This window comes from Primulina tabacum, chromosome 11 (assembly GCF_025594145.1).
Source record: "Primulina tabacum isolate GXHZ01 chromosome 11, ASM2559414v2, whole genome shotgun sequence".
In the NCBI taxonomy this organism is placed as follows: Eukaryota; Viridiplantae; Streptophyta; class Magnoliopsida; order Lamiales; family Gesneriaceae; genus Primulina; species Primulina tabacum.
This window is the reverse complement of record NC_134560.1, coordinates 38,493,236-38,509,144: the sequence shown is the minus strand read 5'-3', so window position 1 is coordinate 38,509,144 and position 15,909 is coordinate 38,493,236. Positions and strand designations below refer to the sequence as shown.

At 32.4% G+C, this 15,909-nt stretch overlaps 2 protein-coding genes across 5 annotated transcripts; one reads left to right on the top strand and one right to left on the bottom strand.

The window, feature by feature from the left end:
- Positions 1–3,814: 3,814 nt before the first annotated feature.
- Positions 3,815–9,931, top strand: LOC142517643 (vacuolar-sorting receptor 3-like). The gene is made up of 12 exons (XM_075619969.1): positions 3,815–4,343; positions 5,201–5,893; positions 5,967–6,055; positions 6,169–6,238; positions 6,312–6,395; positions 6,525–6,601; positions 6,678–6,759; positions 7,140–7,222; positions 7,319–7,385; positions 8,521–8,649; positions 8,740–8,849; positions 9,509–9,931. Exons 1-12 carry the CDS (start codon positions 4,034–4,036, stop codon positions 9,605–9,607), a joined length of 1,893 nt encoding a protein of 630 aa, XP_075476084.1. The 5' UTR covers positions 3,815–4,033; the 3' UTR covers positions 9,608–9,931.
- Positions 9,932–10,386: 455 nt separating this feature from the next.
- On the bottom strand, positions 10,387–14,109 carry LOC142519931 (transcription factor bHLH84). Of its 4 annotated transcripts, none has more exons than XM_075622954.1 (6): positions 12,209–14,109; positions 12,026–12,139; positions 11,670–11,939; positions 11,510–11,575; positions 11,352–11,417; positions 10,387–10,583 (listed from the first exon to the last, which is right to left on the bottom strand). In XM_075622954.1, the coding sequence occupies exons 1-6, from the start codon at positions 12,530–12,532 to the stop codon at positions 10,482–10,484; spliced, it is 942 nt and encodes a 313-aa protein (XP_075479069.1). In that variant the 5' UTR covers positions 12,533–14,109; the 3' UTR covers positions 10,387–10,481. The 4 variants fall into 4 exon arrangements, with proteins under 4 accessions (XP_075479069.1, XP_075479071.1, XP_075479070.1 ...); XM_075622956.1 differs by having other exon boundaries at positions 12,026–12,153; positions 13,034–14,108; XM_075622955.1 differs by having other exon boundaries at positions 12,026–12,314; positions 13,034–14,107.
- Between the last annotated feature and the right edge of the window lie 1,800 nt (positions 14,110–15,909).

Here is a 15,909-nt window from a genome sequence, read left to right as displayed (position 1 = left end):
GGTTACAAAAACTAACTCAAATGGTTATCCAAATATGAGATTATGGTGAGTATACAGATAGCACAAGACAATCTCTAAAAAGATATGATATAAATTTATGTGTGTGTTTTTCATAATAATTCAGTATAGCTTTTTGGTATCAAGATGTGATCGTGTGTATATTCTTTGAATTACGAGTTGGCTTATTAATAGACAATCTTCAACATTCGGATCTGAAACGCTATAAATGAGCCTTGCCAAGGCCATAAATGTAATCATACAACTTTGCCATTTGTTTATCATTTTAGTGCAGAAAAGGTAGGCAAGTGCTTAATGTTTTACACTCACTGTCAGAATAAATTCCTAAACTGGTATACTAAACATTCTTGAGCCTTTGATTTCCTGAATAAATGTTTCATTAAACAACGTGAAAAATATGATATCATAAATGATATTTGACATATTTAGTAGTACGAGAATGATCAATAATACTTTTTGATGCAACTCGATAGACCTTGATTAACCATTAGATGTGTGCAAGTGGTATGCTGAACTTATCCGCTACTGAATTTCCCAAAGTACTGAATTTTAATAATCCTGAGTTAATTTGTTAAGACGAACATATCACCCAAAACTTAAATGTTCGAACAATACCTTAATTATATATAAAATCGCCTCTTCCTAAAATACCCGAGTAAAGTCCTCATTTGCATGGTGAAGCCATGGAACAAGGTGAGCAAAAAGAAGGAAACAAACATGATAGATTAAATTAGAGAATACAACCAATTACAAATTTCATGATCATTATCAAGTGGACAACAATTTGTCACATCAATTTAACTTCAATTTCTAGTTCATTTGATTAAATTTTCCATGTGATTGAGGACAGAAGAACCAACAGCTACAATCAGTAGTATTTCCTCCTCCGACTAATCCATGGGATCTGCAAAATGCTCTGATCAGAAGATGTCCCCGCACGCTGTTGGCAAACACTCAGGCAAAAGAGAGATCATAATTTATATCACACGGTTTCTCAATAATATTCAGGCAAACCTGTATTTTGGGAGAAAAAAATATATAAGATTTTAACACTGTAGAACACAAAATTCAGATATATTATTGTTCTGTAGCACGCGATGCTGTCATTAAAATTTTTTGAGTCTGATAATTTGTGTAAAAAATATATTTTATTTCATTAAAATATAAAATTTTTTGAGTTTGATAATTTGTGTAAAAAATATATTTTATTTCATTAAAATATGATACTTATAGATTAGTGATTAGATAACATTTATCGAAATAGTTTGAATTTTTAGATAAATCAGAAATAAGTTGGAGGAAAAATCGAAAAAAGATAAAAAAATGTACAAAAACTATTAATTAACTCACACCAGAAAAGTTAACTAACAAATATTACGAAGCGAAAAACTGTAAAGAAACTTTGGTTTTCACATTATTGAAATTTAATAATACAGTATAGATATAAATATATATTGTATTTTGAGAAAATAGTAATTTATATAAAAAAAATTAGATAAATGTTAACGTTAAAATGAATATATAGTGATTTATATAGAGAAAAAAAAAAGGATAAATGTCATAACACAAAATTTATATATCTGTAATCTGTGTGTGTCCCCTTGTCACCTGTCCTCTTTGCCCTAGAAATGGATTAAAAGTTTGGAAAGACTTTCAAGAAATAACAAGTTGTTTTTAATATATATATATGTACAAATAATTTCGTGCGAAACAAAATATTAAAAAAATCGAGCTCGATCGCGACCTGAAAGTAGATAAAGATGGATCGTTACAACGAAAAACAACTGTATGAACCTTGATTCAATATATATAAAATCAAAGTCAAAGTTCCGAAATTCCGAGATTCGAAAAATGTTATATGTACTATAAGGTTACAACTTTTAAATTAGAAAACCAACTCAAATGTTTGGAAGAAACAATTTTTAAAATAGTTGTTTATATTAAAATGCATATGAGGCAGTTTGATGATCTAAAATAGTGTATAATCGTACATATAACTATAAATTTTTCAAAAATATAAACTTCACTGTTATAAACTAGTTCAATACGCTCCGAGAGAAAACTTCAAAAGTTTGTCTGCACTTATCATGTTGGCACTTCGACATTTTTTTGGTCCAGAATTATCAACGATGGATCATGGATGACAATTCGTTGGATTTAGATAGAATTCATATCATCCATTTTCATTCTCATTTATTACATTCATCTTCATTTTCTTCGGGTATTCAAATTCATCATCATAGTATTCATATGAGAATTAATATTAATACCCTACTCAGATATCATATTATCACTTATAATTGCATTTTATATAATTCAAATAAATTATGAATATTTACTAAATTATTGAGAATAAAAAAATCTAAATATTAACAAATTAAACAGTATAGAAAAATAAAAAATATAATAAACAATTTATCCAAATATCATTATCCAACAAAAAATACTTTAAATAATATAATAATAATTTTCTTCATTCCATTCAACTAATATCATTCAACAAAAGCATATTAAAATAACATCATAGCCAAAAAATCATATATATATATATATATATATATATATATATATATATTATATAATCGGATATTCAGATCAGATATAAGTAGAGTTATTTATTATTCGTCTTCATCCTTATACCCGATTACTCATCTATTTAATCGGGTAAAAAATCGTAAATATACTATTCTTCTGTCATATTTTCCGTCTAATTCCGAAGAAATTGACATTCATCCCTCTAGTCGACGTTCAAATGTCGACGCAACAATAATGTATCAAAAATATTTAGCAAAATAATAATAATAATAAATTTCTAGTAAAAGTGAAACGAATTGCCACGTGAATAATGTGTAATCAAATAAATGGTATAGTAAAAAAATTAAATGGAGAGGCTAAGAGATATATACAAATAATATGACTTTGACCTCCAAGTCCAACCACCTCAGCGAAAACATATATATATATATATATATATATATATATATATATATATATATATATTAAAAGTAAAAATTTGCGATAAAAAATAAAAATATCAAATTCACAAAATATATTAAACTACACACTTTATAAAATTTTCTACTCATTTGCATTTTTTTCACAAATTAAGAGACTTATCCCGAGCGACCGGACTTAACATAAATGTAGCCACTAGAGTCATTCTAAAAAGTGAAGAATTTCTTTGAAAATAATTCAAAAATAAATAAATCATTACATACATCATGACACACTAATTTTCAATATTTACAACTATTATTTTTCAACATTCAATAATTCAATTTTATTTTCAATATATATATATATATGTATATGTATATGTATGTATGAATGACGACACAAGACCAATCTAAAAAGAAGTAAACAACTTGTGCATAAAATTTTATCAAGAAAAATAATATATTAATGGAAAATTTTCTTTTATAGTAAATGCCAATTAAGTGTACCCACACACACACATATATATAGGCATTCTCACACGTGGAACATGTCTTCACAACAAAATCCTGGACCATATATGTAAAAATAAATCTAGATTATTTTTTTAAAAAAAATTATAGATGGTTGTATATTTATTTTTAATAATACAAAGATCTCGTGTGATTATTTCATGTGTCAATTTTATAAAATAGATTTCCAATTTAATTCGATTCATGAAAATATATAATCAGTTCACACTAAAAATTTAATTTTTATTATAAATATAAATAAATTGATATATTTTATAAAAATAGATTCTTGATATCGCCAGAAAATGTATATTTATTAATAAGCTAAAATGGAAACATTTGAGGTTAAGGGGTTTGCAAGTTAAGTAAAAATCTAACCTTTTCGCAGTTTTCCAATTCAGATTTGCATAGTTTTCAAGCTCCACAACCGACATCTCACACATTCAGTGCGTGTGTTCCTGACGATTGATTGCAGGAGCTCCGGAGAAGTGAGCACAAAACCCCCCAATTTTTTTACAGATAATTTAACAAATTGCAGGTTTTATTGCTTCTTCTGGAATTCTTGGCAAATGGGGTGTTCCAGAAGATCAAGAAGCGCGGTCTTCCTTGGGTTTTTGCTTCTAGTTTTGACGGAATTGGTTGTGGGTCCGTTCGTGGTGGAGAAGAATAGCTTGAGGGTGACGTCACCCGAGGACTTAAAGGGTACTTTCGACAGTGCTATCGGCAACTTTGGGATTCCGCAGTATGGTGGGAGCATGGCTGGAACTGTGGTGTATTTGAAGGACAATAAGGATGGGTGCAAACCGTTTGGAGATTCTGGGGTTTCTTTCAAGGCCAAGCCTGGAGCTTTACCTACCTTTGTTCTTGTTGATCGTGGAGGTGCATGCGGTTTTAGAGATTCCCGTTTTGTGAATTTTGTTAATCTGAGCTTAAATTTGATAATTTCTAAAATACTCTCTGGGTATGATTCGTTTATGTGAATTATTGCGTGATGTGGTTATGGGTTGAGGTTTAATGTGTTTTTTTTTTCCATTTTATGCTTAGTTGGCTACATGGTGGTGGGATTAGGAGCTATTCTTTTTTTGGGTTGAGATATATTTTTTCCCTTTTTTGCATCAGTGAGACTTCTCTCCTGTGATAGTGTTGGCCTATTTATGGCAAAAAACTTAATGGTTGTGAATTTCAGGTGTGCACTCTGTCACAGTCTGCCTCTTGTGTTTCATGTTACAAACAAGTTTGTTCCACCATTTCATTGGAGTTTCATATGTGTGCTTATTCGTTAGATTTTTTAGGACAAGGATATCCTCTCAGCCCTTGAATTAGTCATTTAGTTGACAAATGTGATTTGCTTTACTAATTTTGTTTAAGCCGTTGAAATGAACAGTTTGTCTGAGTTGACCCGCATTTCTGTGTTAATTGTGAAACATAAATTTTAGAAGCTCTTTCAGAAACATTTCCTCTATAAATTTTGTTGAATAAGGTTCTATAGGTTGTGTATGCCTTTTTATCCATTTGTTCGTAAATTGGATTTTTTTTTGTTTTCAAGTTGGTTTTGTTTGTTGATGAAGTTGACTGTTGCTTTTATATTGAGTCAAAACTTCTTAGTAATAGTATTAGTAAAAATACCTGTAATTTGCTGCCAAGTTCCCTTGCCTTAGAAATATTAATGTTGTTATATATGTTTCTATGTGACATAATTTTCACAATTTTTTTAATAAATATCTATTGCACCGCAGAATGTTTTTTTGCTATAAAGGTTTGGAATGCTCAAAATTCCGGTGCAGCGGCAGTTCTAGTTGCTGATGATGTTGATGAACCATTGATAACTATGGACTCACCTGAAGAAGATGTTGCGTCTGGAAAATATATTGAGAATATAACAATACCATCTGCATTGATTAGTAAAAATTTTGGTGAAAGGTTAAAGAAAGCAATCAATGGCGGTGATATGGTGAACCTGAATCTTGATTGGAGAGAAGCTGTTCCACATCCAGATGATCGAGTTGAATATGAACTGTGGAGTAACAGCAATGATGAATGTGGGGTTAAATGTGACATGTTGATGGAATTTGTAAAAGATTTTAAAGGCGCAGCTCAAATTCTCGAGAAAGGTGGTTATACTCAATTTACACCTCATTTTATAACTTGGTACTGTCCTCAGGCATTCACTATAAGCAAACAATGCAAGTCTCAATGCATCAACCACGGACGATATTGTGCTCCAGACCCCGAAGAAGATTTTAGCTCTGGTTATGATGGAAAAGATGTCGTTTTCGAAAACTTGAGACAGTTATGTGTATTTAAAGTGGCAAAAGAGGCCCAAAAGTCATGGATCTGGTGGGATTATGTTACTGATTTCCAAATTAGATGCCCCATGAAGGAGAAGAAATACAATAAAGAATGTGCTGACGGCGTTATCAAGTCATTAGGTAACCTTTCATGTTTTTTATTGTAACGTGTTTCGGTCTGGCATTATTCTGATCATTTTGGTTGGCGTATCAGGGCTTGATCTGAAAAACATTGAAAAATGCATGGGTAACCCTGATGATGATTCGGACAATCCTGTTTTGAAAGAAGAGCAGGATGCTCAAGTGAGTTTTGTAATCAAGTTTTGAATCATTGCGAATTGATGTTCGGTTTGTTCTTGTTATGTTCCTATGAGATTACACTCGTGTAAAATGTCTGAAAAGTAATTTATCTGCAGGTTGGGAAAGGATCTCGTGGTGATGTAACCATATTGCCTACAGTAGTTGTGAATAATCGGCAATATCGAGGTCAGTTTTTTTTCTACTATCATAGGGTTCATAAAGCAGACTAAATGCTAGTCTTTAATGAGTTTGTTTCCAGGTAAATTGGAGAAAGGTGCCGTGTTAAAAGCTATATGCTCAGGTTTTGAGGAAACTACCGAACCTTCCGTTTGTTTAAGTGGCGGTAAGTTATTATTATTATCATTATTTTAAATATGGCGATAAGTTATTTATATAGTTAATCCAATGGTTGATGGGTACATGATTAATACAATCATGCATTAGAGGAGAGTTTCTACTTTCTTGACTGCAGATGTGGAAACAAATGAATGCTTGGAAAATAATGGTGGCTGCTGGCAGGACAAGGCTGCTAACCTTACGGCTTGCAAGGTGTTTCAGTATAATTTTAAGATTTTTACCTCCAGCTTGTATTAACTTTTGAAAGTATTTGTGTATGTGGATTTAGGATACATTTCGAGGAAGAGTGTGTGAATGCCCTGTGGTTAACGGCGTGAAGTTTAAGGGAGATGGTTACAACTCTTGCACTGGTTTGTAAATAAATTTGATTTTGTCATTTGAATATAGCAAGTAGTGTCTATCACTTTATCAGAAAATCAGTGATCGAAGTAGCCATTTGCGCGCGCGCACACACAAAAAAATCATTTGATGTATCTACTATATTTGAAACTTCTCAAGCTTTATGGGAAATTCTCCACGAAGTGTGTCCCATGTTATGTTTTATGTTAACTTCTGGTGCATCTGAAATAGGTAAAAATTGTTTCTGAGCGCTGAATAATAGACGTTGAACATAGTACCTCCAAATATGGACCCCATGACATTTGGTTCACAGGATGTAATTGGGCACTTATATAAACATTGCAATGTAATTTGTTGAATTTTTTGAATGAAATTATTTTTTCATATGCAGCAACTGGTCCTGGGCGATGCCAAATCAGCCATGGAGGCTGTTGGCACGAAAACAGAAATGGAATCGCTTTTTCAGCTTGTGTGGTTTGTGATTCGTTAAATTTTGTCTCGATCTTTTTTCTGATCAAATATATGGATGTGATGGAATATTTTATATGAATAAATATATTTTGCCAATAGGATTATGAAGAAGGGAAGTGCATTTGTCCACCTGGATTTAAAGGAGACGGTGTTAAAAGTTGTGACGGTAAGAAAACATTATGCATCACTCTTTTATATCCTACATTTTTACCAGAATATTATTTCCTTTTCATTACTTGTCAAGCCATTGATCAAGTTCTTCTCTTAGCTGGATACTTCGCCATTGAGTGTTACTCTAAAGTTTAGTTACCAAACCCAACGGCTGACTTAAAATGATATTGACGCTACACTTGTTGGTTGTTACACAATCAATCTTTCATGAATGGGTGAATCTACAGCACCTAATACAAGTTCACAATACTAAATTACAACAAAAATTTACTGGTAGAAAACATATATGTTTATTCTAGCAGTATTTTTTTATTATATTACAATATTAACTCTTTATTCAATATACTCTGTAAAATCCTTTTTTTCATTTTTTTCGGAGCATCCGCATTAATACCTTGCTAATATCACAATTATTCCATGTTTTGAGTACAAACTGATGTCTTAAGTAAAGTTTTGATGGTGCTGTCCAAGCTTGACTTAAATCTTGTTCAACAGAGCCACCCATGATCGAAAATTTTCATTTTGCCTGTTAAATGTTTCCCTTGCTTCTTGCTGTTTGAGGTTCATTGTAACAACATGTTTTGCAAAGTCATCAAACGTTTTTCTTGTACAGGTTTTTTTTATTTAACGTTGAACTCATTGCCTTGGCAATTGTTGTTGATAATAGTGGTATTGTTTAATATTGTTGGGTTGCAACAATTACCTACCTTTACTGAACTGTGTGGTTATGCGATATAGTGATCTGAATGTGGCACTTGAATTGTAGTTAAAAGGTTCGAGTTATATTGGTAATTCCATCTTTAGATTTTGGTAGAGGCGTAGAGCTGAAGGTGTTGGATATTACGAGTTGTATCAAAGTCAATGTCATTTATCATATTCCCATTAACAGCAAGTTGATGCGGAACAACAATTGCTTTTAGATTACTGTATGGCTGCCTATGTGGCACAACGATCAAAACTAGATGTTCTGATTTTTTGAGTTTCATGTTACCACCAATTCTTACTTCGTTGCAGTGACATGAGCTCGATTTTTCAAATAGTGTGTAACCAAATGAGGAGTTGGATTCTTGTGCGATTATATGTTGTTCCTAGTTTGATGTTTGCTCTTGCATTATTTTCTGACTCTACAGATATTGACGAATGTAAGGAGAAGAAAGCCTGTCAATGCCCTGAATGCAGCTGCAAGAATACGTGGGGCAGTTATGATTGCACTTGTAGCGGGGACTTGTTATATATGTGGGACCATGATACGTGCATAAGTTAGTTCATCGCAAATTCTTGTTACTCTGTATGTATTTAGTCTCCTTTTGTAGTCTTCGAGTAATTTTATTCTCTTTTTTTTTTTGCAGGCAAAAGGGCTACTGAGGTGAAGTCTTCTTGGGTGGCTGTTTGGGTTGTTTTGATTGGATTGGCTATCGCTTGTGGTGGGGCATATCTCGTGTACAGACATAGATTGAGGGTAAGTTTGTATGCATACATGTGCATGAATGCTTGTCCTGGCAATCTGGCGGCACACATTGACATTTTTGTTGAATATCTTTGGCTATATTCGGTTTTTTTTTTTGGAGAATAATTTTCGGGAACTTGTTTAAAATGAATTGGAGAAAGTTACATTTGATTTTGTTCTTTTCTGCCGTAATATCATGCTACAAAAGAATATACCCTGTTATTTAGTTTTTCCATATTATATGTATGTTATCTGAAATTTTAAAATATATTATGTTGGTTTGAGAGACAATATTCAGCTTTATCTGTCCCAATATCTATTGATTTTTTTACTATAAACATGGTATATTATCAAGATAGGGTATAGCCTTGCTAAAATAAAATTAAGTGAATGAAATAATTTGATGAAAATAGGATGGCGTAGGATGTGGTTGTGTTTGAGCCAACTCCGCCCGAGCTGTTTTGTGATACTTAACATCGTTGGCCACTTGGTTTCCAAACCTTTATCCATGCCTAGCCTTCAAAAATAAATCTAAAGCTCCTTAACATATTACTTCATCAATTCTAATGTATATTTTGTGGTTCCATCATCAATGCCAGCATATTTCTTTACCATCTTGGCACTATTGTGTAAAATCTTTGTAGTCTTGAATTCTTTTTCCGTTGTTGCAGTCATATATGGACTCGGAGATAAGGGCTATCATGGCACAATACATGCCTCTAGATAGTCAACATGAAGTTCCAAATCACTCGCACGAAGATCATGCTTAAAGATCAAAGCTCGACCCTACCCTAGTGCTTCACAAGGGTGGCGTAACCGAGTCGGGATTGTGTCAAAGGAATTTGAGAAAAGGTTTGGTTGAAAGAATATACAGTCTCTATGTATATTTTCATCGTGACTCATGTATCTTGAATGTAGTTAGAGTTGAACTTTGTTCGTGGGGGCGAAACTCTGTATTTAAATAATTGTTGTTATCTGTACGTGAATGATGTGAAAGTACATGCCCTCTGTGTCACATGGAACTTTTTTTCTTTCCATGTAATAATATGATTTGGGAAGTTTTTAGAATGTCCGATGTTTCTGTTTTGCAGACAGCATTGGGGGTTTACAATCTTATTTTCTCGACATTTTTCTGACACCAAATGCAAGTATGGGTTTGTTTTAAAAAGAAAAAATGGTGTCGGGTAGACACTATGAATACAATGTTGTTTGGCAAAAACTTGTGTGAGATGGTCTCACAGGTCGTTTTTTGTAAGACGGATCTCTTATTTGGATTATCCATGAAAAAATATTACTTTTTATGCTAAGAGTATTACTATTTATTGTGAATATTGGTAGGGTTGACTCGTTTTTCAGATAAAGATCCGTGAGATCGTCTTACAAGAGATTTACTCATGTTTTTTTAACTATTTTATTTAATTATTAGTCTTTCAACATCCGGAGGGGAAAACCACAAAGTACGCCGTTTATCGATGAAACTCCATAAAGGACCAAGAATCATTAGTCCTCGTTATATAGCCGGTGTTTATATTAATATGTCAACAAAAAAGACATTAAATGTGTATTTATGTATCATGTGATGTTTATTCACAAAAAAAAATTAATCGAATTAAGTCGTCGTCGCCGTCTTGGTCATAGTTAGAATTAGGATTGCGTTTCCGGGTATGGGATTTTGAGATCGAGCCCGATGTCCATTCCATTGTAGGCAATTGGAGCATACATCCATAGATCATCAGAGTTCAAAAGCTGCATGATATTAACAACATTAATCAAGATTTGGAAATCCACAAGCAACTCAAGCTCCAAAAGATTCGAAGACACAAAAAGTTTGATTTCAAAAAATCTAGACAAGAAAATAATGGACTAAATGACTATGTTTGGGGTGTAACAATTGACCTTGTAAAGTAGAGCGATCGAATCATGACATTTGAGTTGTACAATTTAAAAAATTTGAATTGCACCGGTACCACCAGCTATGATTTTTAGTGAAGCGGCAAACAGTCGGTCTATAATCGATATCAAAGTCAATGTCACATGTTCGATTCTTATGAATCTCATATATTGTGAGGAATACAATTTATTATGAGATAGATTGTTGGGGTGCAATAACTACCATGCGTGGTGTTTGAATTGTTGTACGGTTTAAAAGATTTGCGTTACACATTTAACACCAGCTATAACTTTTGGTAAAACGACAAACGTTAGGTCCTATGTACTAAAGTTATATCGTCACCACAGGAGGTAAAGGTTCTGAAATGTATGAACATGTGAAGTGATTTGACATGGTTCCGGAAAAGAAGGGGAGGAAAGGGTTCTTCTCTAACCAATTCAGTTATGGAATCACAGGAAAACTATAATGGTGTAAATTATTATAAAGCGTGACTTTTGCAGGTTCCCATCTTATTGATTTCTTAAATTAAAATACAGGTTTCTTTCATGCTTACATCACTTTAGACCTGCATGCCAAATTGTACACATCTCCCTAACTCTCATTTCCAGTAGAACAATTCTTACCTTAATCTGAAGTTGCAAAAATTTTACATATTGGACAGCCTCTTCAAGCATTGTGCTGATGTCAACCTATCAAAACCAAGGATGGTCATCACTTATCAGATTCCCCTTCCAAATTACACGTAAAAATTACAAGGGCGACCTGATTCAACCGAGCTTACCTTGGTTCCACTAGGGACAAGGCCCTGCAAGATTCTCAATCTCTGATTTATTCTATCTCTTCTTTTCTTCAAAATTGTGAAAAGATTATCATTAGCAAAACATATGATTGGATTACGATCTAAATATGCTAAATAATTATGATACTTTGGAGATAATTACCCTAGCATAGAGGCTCTGAGGATCAGTTGCTGAACCCCTACTGGCTCGTGTCTTTCCGTTTGAGTTTTGAACTCGATCACACTTTGGGATTGAAGTTGAAGTCACCCCATGAGTATGCTCAAGCGGAGCAATGGACTGATCCTCCGAGCACCAGCTGTTAGTGCGGTGCTTTAAAGTTGCAGTACTGGTATTATCATTGTAGTTGTTTTCATGATGATTGTCGTCTAGCTTCGGGAACTTCTTGAATTTTATGCTCCTGTTACTTTGATCCTGAATGGCATGAGAAGACATATAAGAAATCGGTAGTTTTAATCCCAATCACTCATCAAATGAAAAATGCGACAAATCAAACCTACTTCTGTTCTTGCTTCTCCAGGAAGTCGTGACCTTTTCTTGCACATCTCTGAAGGGACACCGAATTTATCTTCACTAATCGGTTCCGGCACCGGTGTTTCATGCAGCTTTCTTTGCTGCAAGTTGTTGCCTTCAAGAACATCACCGGGTAATTTCTCATCAGACATCAAACTGTCATTACTGACCTCCCGGTCTAAGAAGCCGTCAGCTTCCATCACATTATTAGAAAGAAAACAAACTCGGGAGCCATTGTTCTTAGTCTCCGTCATAGAATAATCCATGGTCATTAAACTGTTGTTGGACACAAAAAATTGTTGAGAGGCACAGGAGTAGTAATTGTCATGACTTACAGAGGGGAAAAAGATAGCAGTATCTTCGTTATAATTAGTATTCCCTATTGAAAAAGAATGTGTGAGAGCATTTTCTTGTGATGAGTACATCGCACTTTCATCAACCTCAACCGATTTGTCTTTGCAGTCGGGAGCAGGCGAAACAAAACTACTTGGCATCTAGTTTGGAAGCCAACAGTTACCAAGCAATTGTGCCACAAAATCCGCCTCCTCACAGCAGAGTCCACTGAAGGAGCTCCATTGCCCTTCAGAAACTGCTCCAATGGTTTCCATATTCTATTAAGAATTGGAAGTTCAACAGGAAGGTTTTTATTTATTTTTGTAATGGAAAGATGTTGGGGGGTATTGGGAGTAGGGATGAAATATTTATACTGTTAGCTATGATGATAAAATAATAATTTTATTGGCAGAAGTATCAAACATATTAAAAATAACAAGAATACAAGCTGGATAATTATGTAACTAATATACGACCAAGTGAAAAGCAATAATAAGAAGATTTTATGCAACCATTCAACCCTCATAGATATTCCAATCAATTAAAACATAAATCATTTCTCTATATGATGAGAATTTTTCATACACTTCCCAATCATTTGATATAGAGGGTCAATATCCACCGGAAACAGTCACCATTTAACTACAGATAGGGAATCTTACCTGGCAATTGAGAGAGCAAGAGGATAATAATCAAAGAGCTATACATGGAGGCATAATGACATCATCTAAAAAATGTATTTGAGGAAATTTCTCTGGCATCCTTGAGACTATCTGGAACAGTGCAGCAGACATAATCTTTTATAATTTGGCTCCTTGTCACCGATGCTCCAGAAGTTAAAAAGTATCTAAAACAGGAAATTCTCGGGTTAAGGTCGAACTTCATCGATGATCTTTGATTGTAGAGAATTGATAATTTCATAATCAGGTGAAATCAGATCACAGTCATATGGATTGCTGAATGAATCTAGCAATGTTTCCATCCTATTTTCCAGCATAACTAAGACTGTTAAACATGCTGAAAACATTTTACAATGTCAATTATGATCATTTGTTTAATGATCAACAATTTATCTTGAACATTGGTAATGATAGGAAAAACCTTGATTCAGATTCATTTTTTAAATTTATTTATTCAACATTCAAAGAAAATAACAATGAATCTTTGGACTTTATTTTTTCTTTTTCCACCTTACACATAGTAGTAATTTTATGATAGCACAACATTCGTCTGAACGAAATCACCAGTGCCTCACCAGTATGAATTATAAGGTGGTAGGTAGTCCAGAAAAATGAATAGATATAACAGAATCTCACATGATAGATCTGTGAAATTATGTAACAAAATCAAATATAAATCGATATTCCCTCTGAGAAAGATGGAAGGAAATAACAACAAATAATCTTAAGGAATCTGTCAGCTACGTGGAAACAGTTGAAAATGCTACTACTTTTTTCCTAGAAGTATATTGAGATACGCGTTGAGAGAAAATTACATGCATATAAAATTCTCAAGAAATTATTATTACAGAATCCAATAGCTAGACATCAGAATAATAAAGAACTAATTCATAAATACTAACTAAATAAAGATACATAACAGAAGAAATCTCACGTACTAGCCACATAAGCTGCTGGCATAAATTAATATATAGCTCATATTTTACCAACCAACTTCTTAATTTATGAGATATTAAGATCCATGAACTGTGAATATAATAACTTTCAAAACTTTAAGAGGAAAGTATGTCCAAAGTATAATCAGTATATTAAGAAATCACACGTACCAGCAACAGAATTATTAATCCACGTGATAATCTTCGAATTATATGCCTCCCAAACATCCAATGATACAACATAATCAGGGTTCGTCTGGTCTGTAGGCTTGTCTCGCACACCTGTGACATAGCCCCACATCGATTTCCCCTGCAAGAAATTCTTCATAACATAACCCCAATACGAATAATTTTTCCATCCAATTGAACACTAATCGACTGAAGAAAATCGTCTTCTACGAGTAGCCATGATGCCAAAACCAATCAAAATCGAACGAATAAAACAAAACACAATGCAGAGAAGAAGTCGATTACCCAAGAGAAACTATACGAACGAAAAGTTGTACGAACACATAAAAAAAAACGGTCGGGGCTCCGATACCATGAGATGTGGATGAGATTAATAGTTCTTCTCTACGATTGACAGAGGCTCTGATACCATGAAGAAATAGAGAGTGAGCGAAACAAAGAGAATATGTTTATATAGCTAGGGTAAACACAAAAAGAACAAAATGACCAATCTACCCTTGAGAGCTAACAATAATATATTCTAACAGGGTTGACACGTCTCACAGATAAAGATTCGTGAGACTGTCTCACAAGAGAACTACTAATTTCCGTGAAATAGCATTAATCTTTCTTATTTATTTATCATTGCCCTTGTGAATGATAAAGCGGTAAAAATTATAATATTTGGACTGCTAATTTAAAATATTTGAATTTTCATCGTTATTAGCAATATTATTTAAGAATTGGATTTGATAATTAAAATTAATTTTAGTTGTTTTTTTAAAAAAAATTGTTTTACTTATTATTTTTAAATCTCTTTCTTATTAATAAGTATTAATATCACATATTGTTTATACATGTTATAGAAGAAAAATGATTTATAAATATAAGGAATATATATTTTTTATTAAATAAATTTTTTTAATAATGAGAAAAGTTAATCGAAAGAAACTGTGATAAAGTCATCAAATTATGATAAATTAAGTTTTAGTGTTAAAAAATAATCGAAGATCATAAGAGAAAGAAAGAATATACATTATTTTTAAAATATATAAATATTTTAAAATGATTTCAAAATAATTTTTCAATTGAACGATAAAATATTTGTGAATTAAATGTATTTTTTATATATAAAATGATATATTTAATTAGTTTTGAAAAGAAAAAAATAAATTATTTTGCTCATATAACTCAAAATTATTTCAATATAATCATTGTTTTTTCATTAAAAAATTAATTTTTATTGTTGTCTTGATCAAAATTGGTAGATAATAAAACAGAAATCGTGCATACCTCAATTATAAATTAATGTTTCATGATAATATTGGCTAAGCTTGTGTTTCATAATAATTTGGTGTAAGTGGGAACTAAACCTAAAGGTATTAATCTGATTAGTGTTGCTAATATGACTACGAAGTTAATTAAATTACAAAGAGTAGGTTTTTTGTGAGACAGTCTCACGATTCTTTATCTATGAGACGGGTCAGCCCTACCAATATTCACAATAAAAATCAATATTCTTAGCATAAAAAATAATATTTTTTTATGGATCACCTAAATAAGATATATGTCTTACAAAATACAATCCATGAGACCGTCTCATACAAGTTTTTTCCAATTACAAATTCCTTGGAAGAAAAATTCAACATAAATTATAATTTTTACTAAAACTAATAATCCCTTTTATTTACTTGCAGTTTGTCTAAATATCAATTATACATATATGAGATATAAAAAAAAATTATATTTCTAATT